This window comes from Cryptotermes secundus, unplaced genomic scaffold (assembly GCF_002891405.2).
Source record: "Cryptotermes secundus unplaced genomic scaffold, Csec_1.0 scaffold401, whole genome shotgun sequence".
Lineage (NCBI taxonomy): Eukaryota > Metazoa > Arthropoda > Insecta > Blattodea > Kalotermitidae > Cryptotermes > Cryptotermes secundus.
Window position 1 is genome coordinate 1403677 of NW_019731223.1, and position 26392 is coordinate 1430068.

Here is a 26392-nt window from a genome sequence, read left to right on the forward strand (position 1 = left end):
GACCTATGGTTTATATATTTGTGGAAACTCATCCCATAGTTTATAAATATTTAGAATGCAAAAAATGATAATTAGAATACTGATTGGCTGCAATAGTAGGGTTTCATGTAGGAATTTGTTTAGAAAGTTGGAGATTTTACCTCTTGCATCACAGTATATTCTTTCACCCATGCTTTTTGTGGTTAACAACAAAAATCTTTTTATTTTAAATTCAGAAAATCACAATATAAGTACAAAACAAACCAATAATTTCTATAAGCCTATATCAAACTTTACTGTATACCAATAGGGAGTGTATTGTATGGGCATTAGGGTCTACAATAATCTCCCTCCCCACATCAAAGAGGTATCTCACAATCCTAGGAAATTTAAAACCTGTTTAAAACATTTTCTCCATATACATTTTTAATCCATAGAAGAATATTTTCAATATAAAACCTGCACAAGTTAATGACTATTCAAAAGCTAGTATCGAACTTTATATTGTCATACTTACGGTATTTTAGGAGTACTAGGTGTAGGTTATGATTTGCTTGTAGTCAGATATTTGACTACTTCTTGGATCAAATGTTTCTATTGTTATTTCGCAGTCAATTCTAATAGTATTAATTATTATGTACTTACTGGAATCAACTATCTGATATATTTTACTTCATTTTATTCTATTCAGTTACTTCGTTTTATTTATTCTGTATATTATGTACTATTTTGACATGTTCTATATCTTACGTGTACTGTGGATCTATGGAATGTTAAATAAATTGAAACTGAAACTGAAATTAAAACACTAGCCTGAAAGAAAGTTCAAATTAACAACCATAAACAAAATTTGCATTATGCACAATTTTGAACACAAACTTGACACATCATATAATTTATCCCGTGTTACTTCATCAGTAATGGAACACAGCAATGAGCAATTAAAATAAATACACTACAATGCCAATTTTGTATACTAGGACATTTATTAGAAGAAATCACAACCATGAGTAAATACAAACTTAAAAGATACTGTAATGACTAAAAGGAAGAAAAATGAGACACCCAAGCAAGAGAAATAAATGTCATAACAACAATGCAATAGCATAATAAGAATCACTTAAAATTCAGTTATTCACAATGACAATATTATGCCAACATGACTGAGAATTTCTGATCACTGTAAGATCAAGTCCTTCTTGTTGGTCTTTATGGGTGCAGTATTGTGCACGTAAAACACTGACCACTGCTCAGAACAAGTAATGTCTTCAGTTAATTATGTTGAATAGTGATACAGCTTTTAAATGTGCATTTCTTACCTGTGCAACAGAGAACGCTACAACTGCCTGGTGTGGGCGATAAATGATGAGTGGAGTGAATGTTGCTGTTCGAACTAATATATGGATTGTATCTAAAACCACCTGAAAGAACAAAGTTCATTATACTGACAATGAAAGCGTGGGATAATTAATAATTTTCATCGAACAAGAGAGGTTTAAGGGGGAAAGAAAATGAGCTACTAAGTCATCTACACCCAGCCTTCCCTCACATATTATGTTTTACAGAACATGACATGAATTTCTTAGAATTACAACAGTTATCCATAGATTCTTATAAACTAGGAGCAAACTATTGTAGGAACTTGTATGAAAAAGGAGTAGTAAGTATCTATCTATGCACAAGCTTGAAATTTGTAAATATAGATGTAAAAAAATATTGTAAAGAAAAAGATTTTGAGGTATGTGCTGTTAAGTTAAACCTGAGCTCCAACTGACTTTGTATAATTACAATATATAGAGCTCCGACTGGAAACATTGATACATTCATAACAAAACTAGATACAATACTTAGAAATCTATATACCTCAACACAAGAATATATTATTTGTGGGGATATTAATAAAAATTACCTTCTTGATAGTGAAAAGAAAAACGAGTTAGTTATCTTATTGAATAAGTACCATAAATTTTCCCACCAGAGTTCAAAGAAATTCTGCTACAGCCATTGATAATATTTTCATCGATATTTCTAGAAGGGAAAATTATTCTATATGGCCTAAAATAAATGGGTTGTCTGATCATGATGCACAATCCATAACATTTAAAACAATAAACATGAGAACACATGCTAAACAATTTAAAATAATAAGGAAAATAAACAAACACGCAATAAATGACTTTTTAATTAAACTAAGTTATGAAACATGGGACTCAACATTTTCTAGTGATGATGTTAATATAATGTTTAACTCCGTTTTAGACACTTACTTGAAAATTTACTATTCCAGTTTAAAAAAAAATTAAAATTTCAAATAAAATAAGTGATTGGATTACTATAGGAATAATAACTTCCTGTAAACGTAAAAGAGTACTCTATATGGCATGTAGAAACAGTAATAATTTAGAATTAAGAAACTATTATAAAGAATATTGTAGAATTTTATCTAAGGTCATTAAGGAGGCTAAAAAACTAAAATATGATAATAAAATTCAGAATTCCAAAAATAAAAATAAGACCATATGGGATATAGTATATACTAGCCTTTATTTCAATTTGTTATATTATTAATGTATGTTATACAAAACTCATTAATGACACTGTGTTTTAACTATTGAATTTTTAATAAATAGACTTGTATAAATCTGTAAAAATTGTATAAGGTTTGCCATTACTTTTACCACTAAAATTAACTTATATATTATATTGTATGTTTACCAGTATTTTATACAAATGTGTATGCTAGTGGATGACAACTGTAATCCTTAGTCGTGACTGTAACTAGGATGATCTCCACATCCGCATGAGCATGTACTCTTGACAGGATTTATGGAAGGTGAATAAATGAAATGAAATAACATTATTACATCAAATGGCAGGAAAAATTCTCCTATTTCAATGTAAAATTCTATTCTCTCTATGAACTGCTGCAAGAAAAACAAGATAATTTTGATAGGTAATTGAATGTGACGAAATAGGTCAGTGCCTTTCACAATTTTGTAATATGTTTTTCTTAATTAGTTTTGCTCTGAATGTGAACTATTTCAATGTAATGAACTACTTTCATGGTACAGTTTTTCTTACTTATCTAGTCAAGAACCTGCCAACTTTTTTGAACCCCTTCACCTAGTGTGAAAAGACCATAATTTAACCTTAACCTGAGCTAGATGAATTCCATCCACATCTTAAAAATCTGTTCTTCCAAGCTCTAGGTTAAATTACCCTTCCATCTATGCCTAGGTTTGTCATGTGGTTTCCTCCCTTGAGATTTTGGAACCAAGGTTTTGTATGATTCTTCAGTTTTCAAATGCATGCTACAGTTCCACCAATCTCAACTTTCTAGTCAGTCACCATCATTATGTTAAATAAAGTGTAAAAATTATTAAATTTTATATGACACATGGTGACAATACATAACACTATTCTAACCAACTATTCATATTCAGGATTAGAATACACTGCACCCTTCAAGAGTAAATATGGTAACATGGCAGCTGAAAGCCAGAATAGTGTAGAGATAAGAGCTGGCACTGGTGGCACTGGCTTACTAAACATCCTCTCACGGCAAAGGCTACGCACAGGAGCGGTACACATTCAATACACACCTTTACTATGCAAAACTAAGTCTTTCTTTACAAGCTATTTTCTTCATAACATCTCCTTCATGTATTCAACAACTTAAGTGTAAATTTTTTATAGTACTTCTCAGCCTGGCCAAACCAGGTAGCAGTTAATCTTTACTCTACACAGAGCAAGACAATGTGTATGCATCTTACTGTTTTGTGTCATTACATAAAATTTGCTGGACTTCTGCATACAAAATGGGATCATTATTACTACGCTCCAATACACATTTATCAACGGAACTGCCATTACCTTGAATCTAACAAACAGGAATGACTGAGCTACTAGGTACACTGGCTCACAGCACATCTCAATAACACAACTGAGACAAATTGCCCATACTCCAAGTGTGTAGTGCTGTGTGATGTCTGTGCTTGGAGGTGTCAGAACATGCAGCCAAATGTAACCAAATACAAAACTGAAGACCTGGCACAATGGAACCCTGAAATTCATATAACACACTGAAGTTACATCATGGCTCAATATTCTGTTATTCTCTATCATATTGCCTGCTAAGGTTACAGTGTCCGATGAGATATGGAAGAGCAATAGTGACAGAACTGAAAAGACTATGACATATACATTCTGGCATTTGCCTGGCAAGTTTCAAGAAATCCATAAAAGACACAAGTTAATGTTGTGCCCCCCAACTTGGCAGTTACATGTACCTTAATTTCAACATTACCAGCAGGTAAATGGATTACAAGAAACTGTAAGCTCTGTACATAAATTCCCAAGGACACTCGCCAATTATCTTCAAAATTCTGATCTGGAATGGCATTAATAAATATGAAGACTGGCAGATTAACTTCAGAATTCAATCGTGAGACCTTCCAAATACAATGTATTAGTGTAAAGTAGCGACAGAGAGAAACTGTCTCAGTTTTGGGGAAGAAAGAATTAAGAGAGCCTATATGAGGCTTAAAAAAAACAAAACAAAAAAACAAAATAACCAGTATTACAAATAATGTTGAAACTTGACACAGTGATGTTTTGGGTCATGACACTGAATATTCTGGTAGGTACCCATCAATGTTTTGAGGAGCACACTGCCTTAATCTTCAGACCCTGAGGGTAGTTCTTTCAAAATGTTGGTACCCACCTACCAGACTATATTGTGTCATAATGCAGAAGACCACAACATGAATTTTCATACTTCACATACTGAAGAAACTAATTTTATGCATGAATTTTCAATTGTTACAGACCTTCGGTTCTTGCTTATTGCTTTATGGGTATTTTTATCTCTCAACTGAGAGATTACTAAATCATAACTTCTACTTAGTTGCTGACAGTACATCCTAAACATATTTACTTTTGTGCATGGTATTCCAGAAACCCCAAAAGGCATCCGTCTCTGAAAACTTAAAAATAATTGCAAGCCCTACATATTCTGGCATATAGGCCCACTGCTAAGCAGTGACTCTGTAAACAGCGGGTCATTGCTAGGTAATGCACACAACAATAGAACAACAGAGTTCTGCAACTCATTTCTAAGCAATGGATTAGTAAACATGCCTCTATAACAATAGTTATTTTTTATTTCATTCATTCTGGTCTGTCACACTAATATTATGAAAAAGTTAACATTAAAGAACCCTCTTCTTGAGAACGACAAGGTGGCACACATTTGGCCCCCGTCAAAAGAAATAATAAGAGGGACGACACGAACCAGCCTGGTTTACAAATTCCAATAGAATCTTAACTAACTAACTATAAATATTTTAGAGTATTGGAACAGCACTGTAATTGTAAAGACTGGTGGCTTCTAACAATATCGAAGTAAAGGTGTCCATCTCAAGATGGTCTCTGAAGACCGAAACATGTAAGGGCATGAATAATTGAAATAAGAAAATCTTAAATAGTTACACTGGATGGTACTATTTAACTTGTTCATAATAGAGTTATTGTTGGAAATGGTGTTTTCTATTCGGTCTGTGTGAAGTGGTTATAAAGAAGAGAACTGAGGCAACCAGTGCAGTTGAATGTCCGGCTGTGAATAAAAGAGTTTGTTGCAAGAATGTGGCTGTGAAAAGTTGACTTTATGTATGCTGCATTTGCAGTGAGACTCCCATAATTACTGTTAAAATCTGTTGTCAGGATACAACTACTGAAGACTGAGATGACTTAGCATGTGCTAGTGATTTGCAAGTGTGGACATCAACAACAGTGCTATCACTTGTACGAGGGGCGTTCAAGTTCTAAGGTCTCCGATATTTTTTCTCAGGACTGGGAGGAGATAGACACATGCAGTTTAGTTTAAAATACATGTGCACTCTTTGTGAATGTGTGACACAGATGGCAGCACTGTACGGCACACAAAACTCTAGTGGTGTGGGCAAGAGTGAGGAGTGTTTTTGATACCTAAAATGGTGACGTTTTCGTTACAAGAACCGCGAGTAATCATTCGTTTTCTCCACTTGCATGGTACAACACCCACTGAAATTCATCGCCAGTTGAGTGAGACATGTGGTGATGGTGTCATGAATGTGAAAAATGTGCGTTCGTGGGTATGACAGTTCAAAGAAGGCCGAACGTCGTGTGACAACAAACCAAATATAATCTTGGCCCGCACCAGCCGGTCTGACAACATGGTCGAGCGAGTTGAGAAAGTTGTTTTGGAGGATCGCCGATTGAGTGTGGAAAGCATCGCCTCCAAAATTGGCATTTCCGTGGGATCTGAAAAAATGATGATGGCCATGCTTTGGGACAGCGATGGCATAATCCTTACTCATTGCATTCCAAAGGGCACTACGGTGACAGGTGCATCCTACCAAGATGTTCTGAAGAACAAGCACCTTCCAGCACTGCAAGAAAAATAGCTGGAAAAGGCTGCATGTGTGCTCTTTCACCAGGACAATGCACCAGAGCATTGGGCATATGCGACGCAAGCAATTTCTTTGTGAAAACAACCTTGAAGTGGTTTCTCATGCTCCCTACTTGCCTGGCCTGGCTCCTATCGATTTTTGGCTTTTTCCAATGATGAAAGACACTCTCTGTGGTCGCACATTCACCAGTCGTGCCGCTATTGCATCAGCGATTTTCCAGTGGTCAAAACAGACTCCTACAGAAGCGTTCGGAGCGGCCATGGAATCATGGCATCGACGTTGTGAAAAATGTGTACAGCTGCAGGGAGATTACGTTGAAAAGTGACAGAAGTTTAAAATTTTTTGTATGATTATTGTGTGAGAAAAAAAATCGGAGACCTTAGAACTTGAACACACAACGTAGTTCCAAGTGGTGTGCATAAGTGGTCAAGAAATCCACTCACCAATCCATACCCAGCCTACAGGGTGATCCAGGATAGTGTAGTCGGTATAGCGACTGGCTATGGGCTGGACGACTGAGGGGTCAGAGTTCGAGTCACAGTATGGTCAAGAATTTTCTCTTCTCCATGTCATCCAAACTGGCAACCCCCTATCCAACGGGTACTGGGGACTCTTTGCATGGGGGTATAGCGCCTGGGGCATGAAGCTAACCACTCACCTCCAGCTAGTGCTGAGGTCAAGAAAATGTGGATCTATACATCAACTCCCAATACACAGGGACTTTACTTTTCGCCTATAGCCCACCTATAGTCACCCGTAAATCATGTCTATACATATATACAAAGGCTGGCAATTATATGCATACATATACAGACACACACACACAGTGTGTTTCTGCCATACTCTAAGAGGTAATAGTATGTAAAAAACATGAATACAACACTGATCCTACTTCCAGCCACCGAGAAGCTACAGATGTTCAAATGTACACAGGGGGAAACAAAAGATGAAAGCAGTAATCATATGAAGTTGTTTGAACATTTTATGAGATACACATTATGATAACTGTTCAAAATGCCAATTGTATTTTTCTATGCACAGTCCTGCTCAGTTCAAACAAGAGTTTACTTCCTGCTGCATTACTTCAGGATGTTCTTGTACAAAAGCAGCAGCATTCATGACTTCACAGGGCTCCTGGTCATTCCATATCAAATCAACACATTCTAGAGGCAGTATCTTCATGACTATCCCTGACAGTAATAGCAGTGAGATGATCAGGCATGATGAGACATGTTGTAACCTGCACAAATGTACTGCAAGGCATCATGACTCATCCAGCCTTTCAGTTCATTCCAGATGCTGGTACAACTGAATTCTATTTCCTTGCCTGGAAACTTCTGTAATGATTTGTTCAAGCACAAAATTAATTTTTGAAGTGTCAAAAAAACTTCTTGTTTTAAAAAAGTGCTGTAATCCATTGGTCATAGCACAACTTCCAGAAAACACTGAGACCTGTGAAGGAATGAAAGGTGCAAAAGGCTCCTAGTAATGAAAAACAACAAAGAACCTGTGATAAATGTGGGAAAACTATTGCCAATTAGCCAGACAGTTTTGCAGATTAAGCTGCTCTTTTTGTGTTCATAAGACATACATGAAACAAATGGCTCAAACAGTCTTAAAATTGAGCAGACCCATGCTGGTTCTTCTGTGTACAGAACTTTGGGTCATTACAAGCATCACCACCACCACCTTCCGCTACAGAATTGTTTGAATTGATATATGCAGAGGAAAAATTCAAGAAAATCAATGGGGCCGCGAAAAGAAAAATATTCAGTTTAACAGATCCCAGTGGCAGGAACAGATTGTGTGAAGGAGAAATGACAGCACAGTTTAAAGAAAACTTTCATGTAGAGTAAGGTCCAGAGATCTCAAGAGTCAAGGTATTGGACCAACATGACAAATCCAATGAATCAAGTTAGCCATAACTTTGGTAAGCAAAATGTGGAGTTGCCCCATCATCCTGAAAGACTGTACTGAGCTTTCTCTCCAGATTCATGTCCTCCATTAAAAGTGGCAATTAGTTTATGAGGAAAAGCAAATTAGCAGCAGTTAATGTCATTCCAAAATGAATGGTTCAACCAACAAAACTCCAATAAGTATATAGAAAACTTTCACTATGAATCGCTGTTGGAAAGACCTTTCAATGGTCAAGTAAGGATTATCATTGGACTACAAGTGGGAATTCTGTGTATTGTTATTTCCACCCTGATTGAATTGTGCTCCATAGTTGAACAGTATATGACAAAAATTCTGGCAACACATAACCTTCCACTGACAAAACTGGACATTAAGATCATAATCATCCAGCTGAAGATCCTGAACAGGATGAAAATGATAAGGTTATAAACTCTAATCATGTATGGACTGTCATATCCATGATATAGATTCACCACATCAATTAGATATCTTCTGACTACTAGTCACTGGGCTACAGTGCAACAGGGCCAGTATGTGTTCTTCCATAGCAACGGACCATTGTGTTACATGTTCTTGGGTATATAGAACTGTCCCTGTGTCCCACTATCTTTTGTATCACAAACATTTGCCTGTTCAGAATATAGGAAAATGCCTGATATTTATCAACTGTCTCCCATCCATTATCATCACAGAATGCACAGATGTAACAGACATCAGTATCTTCAGTGGGAGTGTACAGTTCATTCATTTTGCAAAAACATGTATGAAGACATTATTTTGACCCTACAACAACAGAATGTGTGACATCTGACTCTTATAAAGGATCAAAAGCAAGTGAGGCAAGGAACAAATGTGAAGGAACAGTGGCTACAATTCACCTAAAACTGTCACCTGTGTTGCCATCTTGTGAATTGGTTGGAAACAGGACAAGTGTTGTATTAATGCTTTTACTGGACACTACATCCTGAAGCATAGCAGACAGGTTCTGAAGAACCTTGCATGTGTGCATGTGTGTGTTTCCTGAATTTTCTGACTTATGCAGTACTGCTATTAACATTTTATTCTAATGGCTAACAGAAGAGTATTAAAAATTATAGCCACAAGAAAAGCAAGAAAGACCAACTATATGCATAACCCCATGAAAATAATAAAGAACATAGCAAACTAGTCTACTGCACACTAATATCTTACGTCAACCAAAGGAGATTGATGACTTGAGCCCAGTTGTGTTCTGTTGTCTTGCTGAGACAAGCACGTCTAAATGCCTCTCGGCTCAGGAATAATATGGTTGACTCCAGGAGAAGGAGACGAACATTCATCACACCCACTACTGACTGACTAACATGTCGCAGCACGAAGGCATTCAGTCCAAACGTCACACATCGAAAAATAATCTGATAATACAACATACCAAAGACACATCAAATATGTAAAACTAATACAGAATCTGCAAAAAGGATTTTATTCTATACCGCTAAGAGTGATTTAAATTAAAATGCATTTTTAACCAAAAGGATACTACAGTTCATTCTTTCATATTATTACTTTCCAAAATAATACATTTAACCTCCTGCATGATGACATGAAATCTGTTATATCAACATTTTGTACAGTCAGACTATACACACATGATGAACAAATGAAGTCTCCTACCATATCACCTGGTGCCTATGTTTGACTGGAAAATTCTATGGTATTTGTGGTTGTTCTACAGTTATTCCAAACAGAGGACAACTCGTCTACTTTGCACAGTTCATGCTGTCATCAACCACATCACACCCATGAACTATAACAACGCTACTAGCATCATTTTTCTTATGGTGAGAATATAAATGAGTTTGGGTGGGGAGATATTACATGGCGATTTGTAACATGTGGTATAAGAGGGAATTCAGACAGCAGTAGCCACGCTGGCAATGTGAAGTTACTAATTAACATCACAAATTCCTCTACTAGTGTAAGTCTGCAGAATAACGATTATTTCGTAATACCAAAACAAAATTAAATACAATTTCTGCCAATGTACCTGAAATATAATATTGAAGGACGCATTTTGAAGGCTGCTTTTGAGAAAGTTTCTTGCCATAATTATTTTCTCATGTGTATCGTTACCAGAAACAGAATACACTATCGGTGTTTCTGGGTTAGAACTGTTTAGATTTTAATCCAGTCCAAAAAGTACTGTACTGATAACTTATTTCAAATAAATACATATTCGTTTCATAAATCTTCTCTATATGTTACTTTCCTGCATCTAGATACCACATCGATCCGGCGTCGTAAGATTTTTGCATCTTGCATCACCCCATAACCCGGAACCTGCTCCTTACTTTTGCAAGGAACATGGGACGTACGGAAACCTGATGTACTCTGCACTTATTCCTGCTCACTTCAGAATGTTTCAATAGTATCTCCCTTGCATCCGTGAGTCGTATTACTGAACAGTATCGACATATTTCGGGCATTTATTAAAAAATGAACACAATGTAAAGAGTGCATTCTTTACTTCCTTGATACATTTATTACTATAGAGCTATAAAGCAGTAGTAGATACCGCATTACCATATGCAAAAACCTAACCACATCAATAACCGAATACAGTCGCGAATAGAAAACAATTACTCTATGCACATTGTGCGCATTCCCGTATTAAATATAAAGCAAGGAGGAAAATGGGATAACACGTGTTCACGTAATCCTTGTGTTCGGGACTGGTGCTTCGTCCTTTGAAAATGGGAAAGACGATTGCATGTAGAGCGCTGTAAAGTTTCTGTTCAAGTACGACCACTTGCGATAACAAACCAAATCACCACGATCACCACCATCACCACGATCACCACACTGCATGCTCGCTCTCGTGTTGTGTAATACTTGTCGTCTATGAGGTCTATGAGACTGGTGCTAGTATTTAGTGATCCGTGGGTGACAATTTCTTTGAAAAAAAGGGAACGAATACATTTGTTTTCTAAAGGGGACTGAAGTGTCCAAAGGGTCCAAAGCATATAATCACGTATGATTATTTGGAATGACGAACGAAACAGATCTGCCAATATTAACATCACTGATTGTAAGTTGACCAAAACAGGCAGGTCTGGGGACGTTCGTTTTTTGATGTATGGTATATGCAGCTGTACTCATGCCTATGATTTACTGCTGTCGGGCGCTCTTAATCATTTTGAAAACAATTAGATGGTGGCTTACGATTCTTTTGAAATGACGTTTCTCAGAGGCAGCTGCACACGCTCATAATACATTTATTCAAAGACCGCTGTACTTTCACTTACCCATTCATAGTGTGCGTATTTAATTACGCGCAGGGTCAGCATCACCCGTTACCATTACATAAACTGTAATGACCACCTTGAACTTCCCAGGTGTTCATTATATAGAAATTTATTTTGTTTGAAATATGTGCTGCTCAAATAAGAATTGAAGAAACAAGCTGAATTTGTACTGTATCAAAGGAACACGGAATGTTACCACTTCAAATTTTCATTGAGTTATCCTCTCCCCAGCAAGTTTTACGTAGATAACATTTTTTTTCTTATGAAAGTAAAAAAGCTGGCCATGTGCTTAATTAAGCATCATGCCATGAAGATGTACTGAGGAGAGGAGGTATAGCTCCACCATTCATGACCCTGGCATTAGGTGGAGGCAAGTGCTCAGCTCCACACCCAGGCTGCTATATCCCCGAGGGAAGAGCCCCCAGAACCCATGTCATAGGAAGCTGGGTGGGCCCCAGATCTTGTCTGGATGCTGTATAGTAGAGAAAAATCTCTTGCACATGCTGGAAATTGAACCCCAGCTGTCCAGCACATCTTTTAGTTTCCTTATAGTTTGAAAAATTCAGGATGCAACTGATTTTACTACACAGTTAGGTAGCTTTTTGTATGAATTTCATGTGAACCAGTTTCATAGAAATATCAGCTCTTGAGGTACATAGGTGTAAATGAATGCATAAGAGGTGGGCATAAACTGCCCATTGCACCACAACCTTCAATGATCTATTGTGCATCCCCCTCTATTTCAACCCTTTAGCAATCCTACACTTTGAATAAGGTGTAGTATCTTACTTACAGGTGTGTCTTGATAGTCACCTGGCTCCATAAAGTAATGGCCCAGGTGGTGAAATCTTAAGTAAGCTATAGCCTCATAGCCATATAGGATGTGTGGGAGGTACATAGGTAGATTGGGATGTACTGTGTTGTATTCACGCATGTAGCCACATAAGAAAGACACATCATAAGACACAGTATATACACAATTAAAACATAAGAAGAACGACTCCCATAGCGGATGAATGGCATTACACACGAGTTTGATATACGACATGTAAGATGATAGATCTTAACAAGTTTTAATATATAAATTTTATTATTGAACAACAACGAACACACATTTTATATCATTTTATAAATGGACTCTTGATGGCAGGCAGTGCAATGGTTTAACATGATTAACACACCTGAGGATGGCAGAATGATGTCTATTGTATATTGATACTGCTACCAAGTGGAGAATGGCATGCATTCCACAAGCTTTAGCATTTTGTATCTTCAAAATAGCACTTTTATTGGACACAGTGTTTTGCATATTTACTTACACCATAGCAACATCTAAGCTGGTTACAATAGACTGAACTAAGAGTTTGATTTGTTTCATTCTGGTCCGTCACAATAACAATTACAAATCACTCCGTCCAATGTGACCTGTAAGTTTTTTACTACATAAAAACTTAACACCCTTACATGTTTCGGTCTCTGTGGACCATCTTCAGAGGGTAAACATCACTACAAATAGGAAACCACTATCACATAATTTGTTTACACGCAAAGTACGTACACTTATATGTTACAGCACACAGTACACAGAATAGAACATTTCACAAACACAGCAGTTTCCTGGGAATGTAAGGAGACGATGGGAGGATGAACACGAGCCTGCATGGTTTACAAATTTTAATTACTGACAATCTAAAAAACTTTTAATTAACATCAAGGAATTTTATACAATTTTTTAAAACTTACATTCCCAGGAAACTGCTGTGTTTGTGAAATGTTCTATTCTATGTACTGTGTGCTGTAACATATAAGTGTACGTAGCGTGTAAACAAATTATGTGATAGTGGTTTCCTATTTGTAGTGATGTTTACCCTCTGAAGATGGTCAACAGAGACCGAAACATGTAAGGGTGTTAAGTTCTTATGTAGTAAAAAACTTACAGGTCACATTGGACGGAGTGATTTATAATTTGTAGACTAAACTAAACTAAACATTAAGATAACAAATTCAGCTACCACTGTGCATTTGTTGATTTGGTTTGGAATGACTCAGGCAGTTTTATTCAGTTCTTTGTTAATTCACCTTTCCTGGATCCAAATATATTCCTTGATACATATTCTTCTCATGAAGTGAGAGCCAGAATTCCAGACCCATGTCATATATTTGGTTAGATCATAGTTCTGTATATTTTAATATTTAGAAATGTTGACAGAACATGTGAGATAATTCTGAATTGAATGGTAGAAAGTGTTTCTCCTTTGTCTTTGACCTAAAACTTATTTCTTGACCCTTGCAATAATGAATCCCAAAGAACTAATCCCCAGTTCAACACAGTGGATGTGAGTATATATAGAGGGGTCAGTACCTGTACCATATCCAAATCTCTACCTGATTTTCTACCCCAGTGCTCATATCTCTGTGACTTAAAACTTGTGCAAGTATATATATGAAGAGACTATTTAGCCATTGGAGCTTTGCAAACTTGCAATTATGAAAGAAAATTATTCAGCCTTGACAGAAGCTAAAACACAACCAGAGAGAAAATACTGTTTCAAATCCATGACTCCCACAGTAGGAATTACCAAGCTTAGATGAAAAGTGCAAAATTGTCTTACTCACTTGGTTGCTTCACTTTCAGTATGACTGACTGGTTGAGAAGTCCCACAGGGGTAAAGGAAGGTAATACGTTTTTCACATTACCTCCAAAAAGTGTAAGCCAAAAATGTGTCACTGAAAATGTATCAAAATAACTAAGTTCTTTTATTAGGTTTCCAGAGCAATCCAACATTTCCCTTTCCAGAACCCTGTTTAGCAAGCTGTGTGGATCTGTGACCATTCCAACCAAACTACAAACACCATTATTATAGATAATAATGGACATTTTCTCATAAAATTCAGCATGCACAGCATGCCATTGGATATCTCTCAATCTTGGCATTTTTTTTTTTTTTTTTTTGATCTACAGTACTACCATTTCCATGATACAGACTTGTGAGGTCTGAGCAACATTAATCCTTTAAATGTTCTGAAGTTTCTTATGATGACAAATGTCTGAAAAGAATGCAACTTTTGTTAAAAGTATTTTCTAGGAAACTGTAATCATTGTAACCTAACAATTAAAATTTCTATGGCGGCATGTTACAAAGACACTCCTTAGTAAGAGTTCTGTCCCCATAACCACCTCTGTGAGAACCTCAAATCCTATACATTCTTAATAATCATTTGAAAATATAAAATTCTTTATGCAAACGTTGACTGTTTATAATACCGGTATAGTTGAATTATTTTGTTTGGATTGATACTTTCAGGCAGGAGGAACAGCAGGGATAACTGTCGATGTGACTTTGTTCCCCTTGGACACATTGAAAACCAGACTTCAGAGTCCATGTGGTTTTTTTGCAAGTGGTGGATTCCAGCATCTTTATAAAGGAGTAGGAACAGCAGCAGTAGGTTCAGTTCCTTCAGGTATATAATCTTGTGGTTTCAAACATTCTATAGTAGATTTTGTATTGTAGCATTATGTCCTCAGCTGTGCTGGAATCAGTCTTAACTGATATATTCTTTAGTTTCCTTCCTTTCATTCCTGCACTAGCACAGTCAAAGACAAAAATTCACAATGCTTGGCATCCAGAGGAAAAATGGATATTACAGTTTGGATTCCCAGTAGCATCCACTCACACTGAAGATATGTATAGAGGTACTGCTAACTGACTAACTCCATGGAACTGAATCCTTCTTGAGAAGTCAACAAGTCTCTCAGCCCCCCAAAATTCCCAGGATTTTATGGAATGTGAAGGCTTTTTACCATGTTCACCACAGCCCATCACTGATCCCTGCCCTTAGCCAGATGAATGCAGTCTATACCTTTCCCCTCTTATTTCTCCAAGATCCATTTTAATATTATCATCCACTCTGTGTCTAGGTCTTCTTAGTGGTCTATTTCCCTCAGGTTTTCTTACCAAACAGAAATATTGCTAACATATGAAAATTAAAGTAATAGGGTTTAAAGATACTTAATTGAATTAGAATAGTCTTAACATTATATATACAAGTAACAAGACAGGTCACAGTGGGACCCACAGCCCCTCTCTGTAAGAAGCTCATGTTGGTGAGGTCTGAAACTTCTGGCATATTTGTGCAGTGTTGGCATTCCTGAGGTCTAGTGTGATTTACTGTGTTGTGAACATGGCAGAGGGGGTAGACCTGTACCAAGCAACTGGGATTTTGCACATACTCCTACATACATATACAGTTCATACTCTGAACACATGACCATAAAGTGCTACAAGCATTTCATACACACAATACTAGTAGCTTCATCACTACAGCTACCCATTATAATTTTAATCTTGGATATTGTTAAGGGATCAAAATGCACAGTGCAACCCAAATAACTGAGAATGCATTAAATGTCCACTATAACACTTTTCTTGTAAGCTGATGTCGCCATCTCTTGATTGAGCCACAGGTGAACTGAAGAAGTTTGACGATTGTGTAAATTGTTACAGTGTCACACATTGAAAACAATGTCACTGTTGTCATTTTCTTCACAGCTTCTGTATTCTTCTGTACGTATGATACCATCAAGAAGATATTTTCAAAACAAGTTGATCCAGTGTACTTACCAGTAATTCACATGGGTGCTGCTTGTGCTGGTGAAATAGTAAGTCAAAATAGAGAGATTGTATTAAAATACTTTCTGCCTCAAAAGACATGGTCAGAATCATGCAAAAATAGTTATATGTATGAATAGAATTTCTCTGAAACTGGAATATGCATTAAGTACAAGTAGCTTGATATTAAAACTTGACAGTTACTATAAATTTTCCAACTAAAAGTCAGAATAAGTTGAGCACAGCAGTTGGTAAAATGTTTACAGACACAAACAGGCAAGTTCTTTATTTTATTAAACTTATAATAAATGGTTTGTCACATCATGATGCTCAAATAATTTCATTATCATAAAAGTAAGTTGACATTCATTTGCTTAAATTTAAACATAGACTAAGAAACAAGAGATGAACAGTTTAAATGCATCCTTTAAATGAAATTTGAGTTTTGTATTCAACAGTCTGAATTGTAATGACAAATTGAATGTTTTCTGTAACAAATTTATTCAAGTACATAAACAAATGTTCCAGTAGTATAGAGTAAATTTGGAAGATAATTTATTATGCATGGTAAAATTTGAAGAACGTGAAAAAAAAACAGTGGCCTGCTTAATTGACAAGGACTCAGGAAAACATAATGCACTTCAGGCAGAATCCTTGCCAGTGCCCTGACTGGGAGTTCAAGTGGATCCTCATAAACACAAGTAATTTATGTTATTTAGGATCTGAGGTTCTCAGAGTAGTTGTTATGAAGAGTTGTTTCCTGGGATATGAGGTTGTGTTGTTGGGTGGAAGTCGATTGTTGTTTCAGAGGAACATATAGTAAGCAGAGCATGCAGCTTGCTTGGTTTACACTGTTTGACTTTCATTGGATTACACAGCATTATATCCCAGAAGATGGAACTCTTCAACATATCTTATCGGTTTAGTTAATATGATTAGCCAGTTTGTGAAAGTATAATAGTGATTGTCTTTATGAAACAGTTCTTGCTTACTTCCATGCATATTATTTGTAGTACATCCGTCATTGATGGCTGATCCATTGGGCCTCAGTTAATGGTATTTTGTTATATAATTCATGAATGAAGCTCAAAGCTTTGAGTTGTACTAATAGGCTCTGCAGGGCAGGTCACGCGGTTAGTCGCTGGCTTCCCACCGCGGCGGCCCAAGTTCTATCCCGGGTCTAGTCAAATTTGTGGTGGACAAAGTGGTGCTGGGGCAGGTTTTCTCCGAGTACTTTGGTATCCCCTGCCAATCTTCATTCAACCAGTTGCTCCACAATCACCCTCACCTATTATCTGGGGCTCGTACAATAGGCCAGAAGTGGCTGCAGTACAAGGGACTTAGTCCCACCCCATTAGCAATAAAAAAAATAGGCTCTGCATATATCTCCTGTGACATAGAAATAGTGTGAGTTAAGTAGGGAAAATTTTATTTCATCAGCGAGTAGAATGGAGTTTGAGAATTTGTTGACAAAATTATTTCTGGTGTAAACATGTCAATTATCAATCTTCTCTTTAATTTTCAATGTACTTGTGTAAAATGTAGGTTCAGCAGGCTTTGAATAAGGATCAGATTACTATTTTTACATCCTTAATAATAATAAACCTGTTAACATCTTCTTTTTAGGGATCTTGTCTCGTTAAAGTGCCCATTGAAGTTGTGAAGCAAAGGCAGCAGGCAGCATTAGAAAAATTATCACCTTTGCTTATCTGCAAAAGGGCTATTGAAACAGAAGGTTATTTGGGCTTATATCGTGGCTTTGTTACAACAACTCTTCGAGAAATACCTTTTGTTCTGATCCAGTTTCCAATATGGGAGTGGTTCAAAGCACAGTGGTATTGTGCTAAAAAGGAGAATCTCAGTATTATTGAAGTGGCAGCCTGTGGCTCAGTATCAGGTAATTTACCAGGTGTTGACTGTATAGTGGAACCTCAGTTTAATGTTTCATAATCATAAACGTTTTCTCATTTGTAGTTGAATTTCTTTCAATTTTCTACTTTATTTTCGTCCATAACTGCAGTTACACTTTTCATAATTGAATTTCTTGGGGCAGGTTGAGACTGAATCCACTTGGCACATCAGCCATAATTTTGCCTGTTGTACCAGGTGGCTACACTTAAAGTTTGTCTCAGATTCCAGATCCACTGTCTCCCTTAGAGGAAGTATACCTGGGGATTTCTTAAAATAGATAAGCTATAAATTATTCTACAGAAACAGAGCCTGAACATGTCAAAGAGTGAATTTTATTATCACTTCTCAAAGTATGTATTAGCATTGGAGTTTGAGGTCAGCTTCCTAATTATGTTGGATCTAAGGTTCTCACAGTAGTATCTGAGAAGAGTTCTGTCTTCTGGGACATAACACTGAAGTCTGATGGAAGTCAACCAGTGTTTTGGAGGAACTCTGCTTGTTGCTTGCATCATGCTGGAATTTGCTTGGCTTACTGTTCAACCCCGAAGATGGAGGCGTCATGCTCCTCCGAAACATTAGTTGACTTTCACCGGACTATACAGAGTTATATCCCAGAAGGCAGAAGTCTTCAGCTTCCGAATTAGTTGTGCTATTAATAAATGATTCTTATTTCTCACATTAAGCAGCTACTTTATAATCTGTGTCTTCCAGGATACTCTGAAATTGTTCATAAAATCACAAGCAGACAATTCTTAATTTTAATTTTGGTTGTAGAGATAATTTACTAAGTCAAGTATAGTGATTATTTGTGGACCAGAATATTGACAGTATCTGACCTGACACATCTACCACATAAACTGTTCCTCCCTGCAAATAAATTCAGCAGTTGATACAGTGTCATCACTAAATAATCTATGAATTAACCAGTTACTCCTGATACAAATTTGTGTTTTAGGCGGGATTGCAGCAGCTGTCACAACACCACTGGATGTAGCTAAAACAAGAATTATGTTGGCAGAGAAGAACATACATTCTCATGTTGACTGTTGGAGGCTTCGCACTTCTACTATGCTTATAAATATCTACAGAGAACAAGGAGTTCAAGGGTATGTTGTGTTCATATTCAACAGATTTTTTCTAGTAACCATCAGGATCTGAGCAAGCTTTTCTTATTTTCAAAATTTAATAAATTTACATTTATCCCAGGATAATTTAATTAGTATTGAATTTTGAGTTATTCACAAACGTTTTGTAAGTACAATTGACTTGATACATGGTGCAATCCAAAAGTTCCTGAAATATACTAATAAAAACGTCTTACCTGGATCTTATTCTGCACCAATACCTTCAAAGTAGTCCCCTTGGGAGCACATACACTGATCCCAGCATTTCTTTCATTTTTGAAATGCACCATGGAAGTTTTTCTTTCTTAGGGTGTTTAGTACCATCTGCGTTTCCACTTGAATTTCCTCAGCTGTATCAAATCTTCGCCCCGTCAACTCGATTTTTATCTTGGGGGAAGAGAAAGAAGTCGCATGGAGCTAAGTCTGTTGAGTATGGTGGGTGGGGAACAACTGCCATCTTGTTTTTAGCCAAAAATTCTTGCAAAATGTAAGCCGTATGCAGTCGTGCATTGTCATGGTGGAATACCCAGTCATTCGTGTGCCACTTCTCTGGACTTTTTCTCCTCATGTCCTCCCTGAAACACCTTAGAACATCACGATAGAACTCTTTATTGACTGTCTGACCAGAAGGGACAAACTACTTATGAACACTCCTGTCAGTATCAAAAAAACAGATCAAATAGACTTAATATTGCTCTTGACTTGTCGAGCTATTTTTGGCCGAGGTGAAGAAGGGCTTTTCCATTGCGACGATTGCTGCTTACTATCAGGGTTGTAGCCATAAACCCAACTTTCGTCACCAGTGACAACCTTCGAAAGAAAGTTTGGATCCTCTTGAAGCTGTTGTAGAAGTTCCATGCAGACTTCCAAGCAATGCTGTTTCTGTTCATTTTGCAGCAGTTGTGGCACAAACTTTGCTGCAATCCTCCTCATGTTCAGTTCCTCTGACAAAATTCGTTGACGTGTACCATAACTTAGTCCCAAGGTGTTACAGAGATCTTGGATGGTCAGTCTACGATCTTGCAGAATCAGATCCCTAACTTTCTTGATACTTTCTGGTGTGGTGCCAGTTGGCGGCCGTCCCGAACAATTGTCATCATCAGTCGATGTTCGGCCAGTTTTGAAACGCTTATACCAGTTGTAAGTTTGTGTGTGGCCTAAACTGCTGCCACCAGAAGCTTCCTTCAACATTTGGTGTGTTTCTGCAGCGGTTTTCCCAAGTTTAAAACAGAACTTTATACAGACACGCTGCTCTCTCAGGTCAGCTGTCGCAAAACCTCAAACTCACGGAAACACAACAATGGAATTATGTTCACCAACAATAAACCCAACCACTTAACTCGACACCGCTTGCCACACTGATTCAAGAAGGGTGTGAGGGGAGACACCTAGCGGTATTTTGATGTACTCATAATCATTCGCGCCCAAAATTCAAATTTCGGGCACTTTTGGATTCACCATGTAGATTTTGACTTCAATTGTAAAGTTTGTAAATAAGTGTCTGCCATAATTACATGTGTGCATATTTCCATTCAGTATGAATAGGCTACTGCACTGATGGTAGTCTTCTATTAAAATTAACTGTCAGTTAGGGCTTCATATTATTTTAAGACAAAGTTTATTATTTAAGATTACTTTACTTAATATCCACTTCAGAAATCCATGAGATAAATCTAATATTTCACATACATTTTTTAAAAGTGAGGAGCCTTATTTGAAAAAATGGTCATGAAAATCTGAAGTTGATATCCTGAAAGGCAATCCTAGATTATTTCAGTGACTAAAATGAAGGACACCTGAATTTTAGATTATGGTATTCTGACATATGACACCATGTGATGGGTGGATAGGTACCAACGTTTTGGAGAATCATTGTGTGGATGCATTAAGTGAAATCTTTAGCAAACAAGTAATAAGGCGAGGACTGTGGCCTTCAGTGAATAAGTGATGAGGTGAAGACTATGGCCTCTGTGATACTCCAATTTAAGTCACTGTCACCTTTAGTCATGGAATGTGATGAAAAAAAAGTGTATGAACCGTCTCTTTGGAAGTACTTCAAGAAAATATTAGGAAAGGAATTTCCAATATTCCTATACAGAAACTTCAATGTGTGTCTAGAACATACTCTTACAATGTGAGGCATACTCAGAAGCAAAGGAGTGCCTCTTAAAAACAAAAGACAAACTCAGTGGCTTTTAGTCCACAAGTGAACTATACTGAGCGACTGCCGCTTGTCAGCGAAGTTAGTGCCAACTTTTGTGGATAGAGGGTGTTGCATGATCAGCGAAACAAATTCCCATGGCTGTTAATCTCGGTTTTCTTGACCAGATCCGCTACTTCTCCATTGAAATAGCTCCTCAATTATCCTCAGAAAGCTGAGTGAACCCCGTTCTAGACCCACTCCTCAGAAAATCTGGTAGCACCAGGAATCAAACCTGGGACATCCAGATCTGTAGCCAGGAACTCTGACCACTAGACCATAGATGCGGTCTGGGGTGCCTCTTTTGACTCTAATATAGAATTAGGTAAGTTAACACTACAGCAGAAGAGTGGGTTGTGAATTACTGGCTACTGTGGCAGGTCTATGTGAGAAGGGTGCCATATCAGCTGCAGAAACTGGTCTTCTCAATAAACTGTACATTCCACAGTTAAGTACAGGTAAAAGAAGTTATCCCTGGGGTTACTTAATTAAGCATCATACCATCACATGTGGGGAAGTGAAAGTATAGCTCCACCATTCTTAACCTTGGCACTAGCTGCCTGTACTGTTTTATTTAGGAAGATACTCTGCACAAATTACTGATATCTAATCAGAATCACTGGAGTAGTTTCCAAGAAAATAGCCATTTTGTTTTTTGGAGCTCATCTGAAGGGCCTTTATTTTTAAGCTACACCGTTAAGTCACTAGGCACAAACCTACGAAGGATAAACTACTGAATACTAAATATGAATATAATCCATCCCATTCAGGTGCTTATGAGGCACATATGCATGTATACAGAGAGGTGGCATTCCAAAGACCACATCCTTGTATTCAGAGGGGCTCAAAATATATACAATATATATATATATATGTAATTATGTATATGAGATTAAAAAAAATATCTGTTGTATATCCATTTCCCACAGTTCCAGTTTAATCTGAACCATCAATGTTGAAACACTCTGTAAGGTATCCATCTTGAAAATGGTGGCACGAGGTTCCTCTGAAACCAAACTACACGGCATCATGTCACAGAAGACAACAGACCAACAAAATCATAATATTTCACCATGTATGTTACAGGTTTTCTGCTTACAATCAGCAGTCAGCCTGACTTGAAGTATCACTAAGTTCCCACACTACTCAAATTTGCTATATCAAAATTGTTATGGGTAGTTCAGCACCTTTCACTGTCAAGGGAAAAGTGTCAGCTAACCCGTTTCATTATCACAAGCACAATACCTGGTGTGTTAGAACTACCACTTGCATTATCTTCACTTCCTGTATCACTCACACCTACACATATCCTTATCATCTGGGGGGAGGGGTGATTTTATGTCAGTGTCTCAACTATGTATTGCCAAATGAAAGGATGACATGAGTTGGAAAGGCTTGGAAGGAAGTGGACATGGCCTAACTGAGGTCCTATCCTGGCATTTGCTTGGAGGGACTAAGGAAAACCACAGAAGCCTCAGTCAAGATGAGTGTCCTAGCAGATATTCAAATCAAGCATTTCCCAAACAAAAACTTAGAACACTACTACTAGACCAGCCTATTGAGTCATATCCCTATAATTCACATAATCATATTCCAACTCACCCATCACAAAATAATTCAACAATAGCTTGACTATATCATGTTTCCCTGCACACATATGCTTCACTCAAGCCAGCCATTTTGACACTGCTTTGACTAACTGTATTTTAACAAATGCCTTCCTGTCAAAAGAAATGCTGCTTTTGTTTTTAATTGAAAGACATCCTATGGCCACAGTACAATAAATTCCTGCAGTAGAGGTTATATATAAACCATGTGTCAAGGCTGAACAGGGACAGAATGAGTGAAACAGACTACAATATGTTGGTTCATGGTAACAGTAGGACAGAAGTGATGACATGTTGTGTAGATCTATGGCAGGGCACTGATATAATTAAGAGCCCCCTATTACCATGTGAGTCAGTATGCTCAAGATCAGTCACTTTCTGTGTATTTGGAAAAAGTTGTCCAGAATGCACCAACCCCCCAAATTCCAACTGCTTACTTCACATTTATAATCTGAATTGTTCAAATTGTTAGTATTCATCAAACTTTGTTACTGCTCTGAATCACAAGTTAACCAAACTTTGAACTGTAAAAGATTTTGAACTACCTGATATAAAGTCAGTGAGATTTTAGTGCATCTTTGTATCAATCAACAGGACAGTGAGTCAGTAATGTGATAATGTTTGATCACCATTTCTTGAACATAATATGGAGTTTGTGACCATTTATATTATAATTGTAGAGAATATGCTAAAATCATGTCTATGTTAACATGCAAATTGATATTTATTCTGATATTTCAGTCTGTTTGCTGGCTTTGTACCACGCGTACTATGGATTACACTTGGAGGTGCTGTTTTCTTTGGTGCATATCAAGCAGCAGTGGACTTCTGTTCACAGTCTGATGTACTGAGATAGGAACTACATTTTATTAGTTTTAATTTTGTTACAGTTATCACTTGAAGGTACATGTGCTTGTTTGAGATATGCTGTAAGCTATTTAAATGAAGAATTATAACATTTAAATTGAAAAGTTTTCCTTAGCGAAATGAATTGTGCAGTACAGATATGGTAGTTACACACGACAGTGTAGTTTGCAAACTTTTTCATGCAGGCTGTCTACAGATGTATTGACTGAGCAGCTGGAAACAGTCAATAGCCTCGAAGATGAGCGTGGAGTTAACAGCCCTTCACTATGTCATAAATCTAGAAACTTTTCACTGTACAAGGTACAGGTATTTATACAAGACCTTGAACATACAACTATCATTGATATTTTGACGAAATACCAAATAATAGATTATTATAGATACGTTGACGATATTTTAATCATCTATAATTCCCATATAACTAACACTGAAAATACTTTGAATGCATTCAACAGTATCCGCCCTAATATCAAATTCACAATGGAAAAAGAAATAAACAATATGATCAATTTCTTAGATTTATCCGTCAAGAAAACACATGATAAACTACAACTAGAAATCTATAGAAACCTACAAAATGATCTGATCATCCACAATGATTCGTGTCACCCATTTGAACACAAAAAAGATGCTATAAACTTTCTCATTAATCGATTGAATCAATATCCCCTTTTGCATAACAACAAAAACAGAGAAGAGAACATTGTTAGAACTATACTAAATAATAATAACTACCCAATAAATACCATATAACTAACACAAAAACCCTTCACAAAAAATACTATGCAAAAGAAGAAATGGACTACCTTTACCTATTTTCGCCATGAAATCAGATCTATTACCAAACTTTTCAAGAATACTGAAGTTGGTATCTCATATAGGACAAAAACAATATAAAACAACTGTTAAAAATAAATGATGACAGAAATGATAAGTATAACCTCAGTTGGGTTTACCAACTACAGTGTGCTGACTGTCCCTTAAAATATATAGGACAAACCGGATGTACCTTTAAAATCAGATTCAGAGAACACATACGAGACATAAAAAATAATGGACAAAGCTCCAAATTTGTTCAACATATATTGGACACCACACATGAATATAGTACAATAGACAAAACATTAGAAGTTCTATATATCGGCATGAAAGGCCGAACCTTGGATACTTATGAAATCAGCAAACTAAATTTACAACTAAATGATAATTTTACTGAAATTTTTAACCCTGTATATGATGTAATTATTGATACATACAAAACATAATATACAGTCATATCTCCCCCTCTCCCCCACCACCACTTCCCCATACACCTTATCTCTACCTTCCCTCCCTCCCTCCCTTGCATTGACTTTTTTTAACATACATCACCAAATCATTCGTTGTTTACATTCCCTACAGAACAGACAATACTTTGTAAGATGAGGCATCGATGAAATAGTAAGTAAATAATACACTACATCTTCAATACCAAAATCAATAGTTAATTGTAACAAAATTTAATACTATTACTCTCATATCACTTTCAGATTAACATTATATTACTACATCTACATCATGAGCCTCCAAAGCAGTTTATCATATACACACAAAAAATATAGAATACTCCAATTTGTCCATGGGAACACAACAAAATCGCAAAAACCAACAACTGACTCATTGATGTAAAGCATCGCTTGAAGAATTTTAATCTTGTTTTATACTATAACTTTCGGTTTATAGTCTAATTTATTGTACTTTTATGCCAAGTATCTTAATGTAATTAATATTATTGTATCCAATTTTACTAGTACTGCAGTTCAGTGGTATATATGTTGGCCATGTATTTGCCTGATGATGGCTTTTAGTAGCTGAAGCAGAGCCAAACTTGGCACTGACCCTAATATAGTTTTGTTGTGACGGTTTTAATAAAGAAATTGTACTGTACAAGGTGCTATCAGAAAGTTCCCGGACTAGGTCAAAAAGGAAATGCTGGCTTAACTTACTCAATTTTGGCTTCCATTTCCTTCAAAATAGTCTCCTTGGGAATGTATACAGCGATCCCATTGTTTTTTCCACAATTCAAAAGCACCATGAAAGTCATTTTCCTTAATGCTGTGATTCCCATTGGATATTTCAACATATTCTGTCAATTTGCTGGTGCTTGTTCGCCCTGAACTTTCGTCATCCTCAAATGAGACTCGACTGGACTTGAAACGTGAATGCCATTCAAAAACCACTGTCTGGCATAAAGAATGTTCTCCAAAAGCCTCACAAAGAATTTCATGGCTTTCAGTAGTGGATTTACCAAGCTTCTCACAAAACTTGGTGCAGACATGTTGCTCGACTTTGCCATCATTGCAGACAAAACAAAACAGGAAGCCAAAAAAGCTCTCTTGTAAAAACAATGTGTGTTCATAGCACATTGTCACGTGGCCAACTGATGCAATAGGCTTGCAGAAGTG

The 26392-nt window shown here is 36.8% G+C and overlaps 2 protein-coding genes across 6 annotated transcripts in view; one reads left to right on the forward strand and one right to left on the reverse strand.

Annotated features, from left to right (window-relative positions):
* The window catches only part of LOC111866520 (protein RFT1 homolog), a 53345-nt gene extending 42174 nt beyond the window's left edge, over positions 1 to 11171 (reverse strand). For 2 of the 4 annotated variants that reach the window (XR_002843163.2, XM_023855549.1), the window contains exons 1-4: positions 10372 to 11166; positions 9537 to 9739; positions 3853 to 4042; positions 1299 to 1400 (exon numbers count right to left, since the gene is read on the reverse strand). Coding sequence is in view for 3 of the 4 variants with exons in the window: in XM_023855549.1 (XP_023711317.1) it covers positions 1299 to 1400; positions 3853 to 4042; positions 9537 to 9739; positions 10372 to 10431 (555 nt within the window). In the remaining variant the exon portion in view is untranslated. Of the gene's footprint in view, positions 1 to 1298; positions 1401 to 3852; positions 4043 to 9536; positions 9740 to 10371 lie in introns of all 4 variants that reach the window. The other 2 variants (XM_023855550.1, XM_023855551.2) reach the window with 2 other exon arrangements.
* Positions 11172 to 11219: 48 nt separating this feature from the next.
* Positions 11220 to 25100, forward strand: LOC111866522 (S-adenosylmethionine mitochondrial carrier protein). Of its 2 annotated transcripts, none has more exons than XM_023855554.2 (6): positions 11220 to 11412; positions 14935 to 15091; positions 16180 to 16289; positions 17866 to 18136; positions 19106 to 19256; positions 22404 to 23669. In XM_023855554.2, the coding sequence occupies exons 1-6, from the start codon at positions 11371 to 11373 to the stop codon at positions 22417 to 22419; spliced, it is 747 nt and encodes a 248-aa protein (XP_023711322.1). In that variant the 5' UTR covers positions 11220 to 11370; the 3' UTR covers positions 22420 to 23669. The 2 variants fall into 2 exon arrangements, with proteins under 2 accessions (XP_023711322.1, XP_023711320.1); XM_023855552.2 differs by lacking the exon at positions 22404 to 23669 and adding an exon at positions 23823 to 25100 and having other exon boundaries at positions 11221 to 11412.
* The last annotated feature ends 1292 nt before the right edge of the window (positions 25101 to 26392 follow it).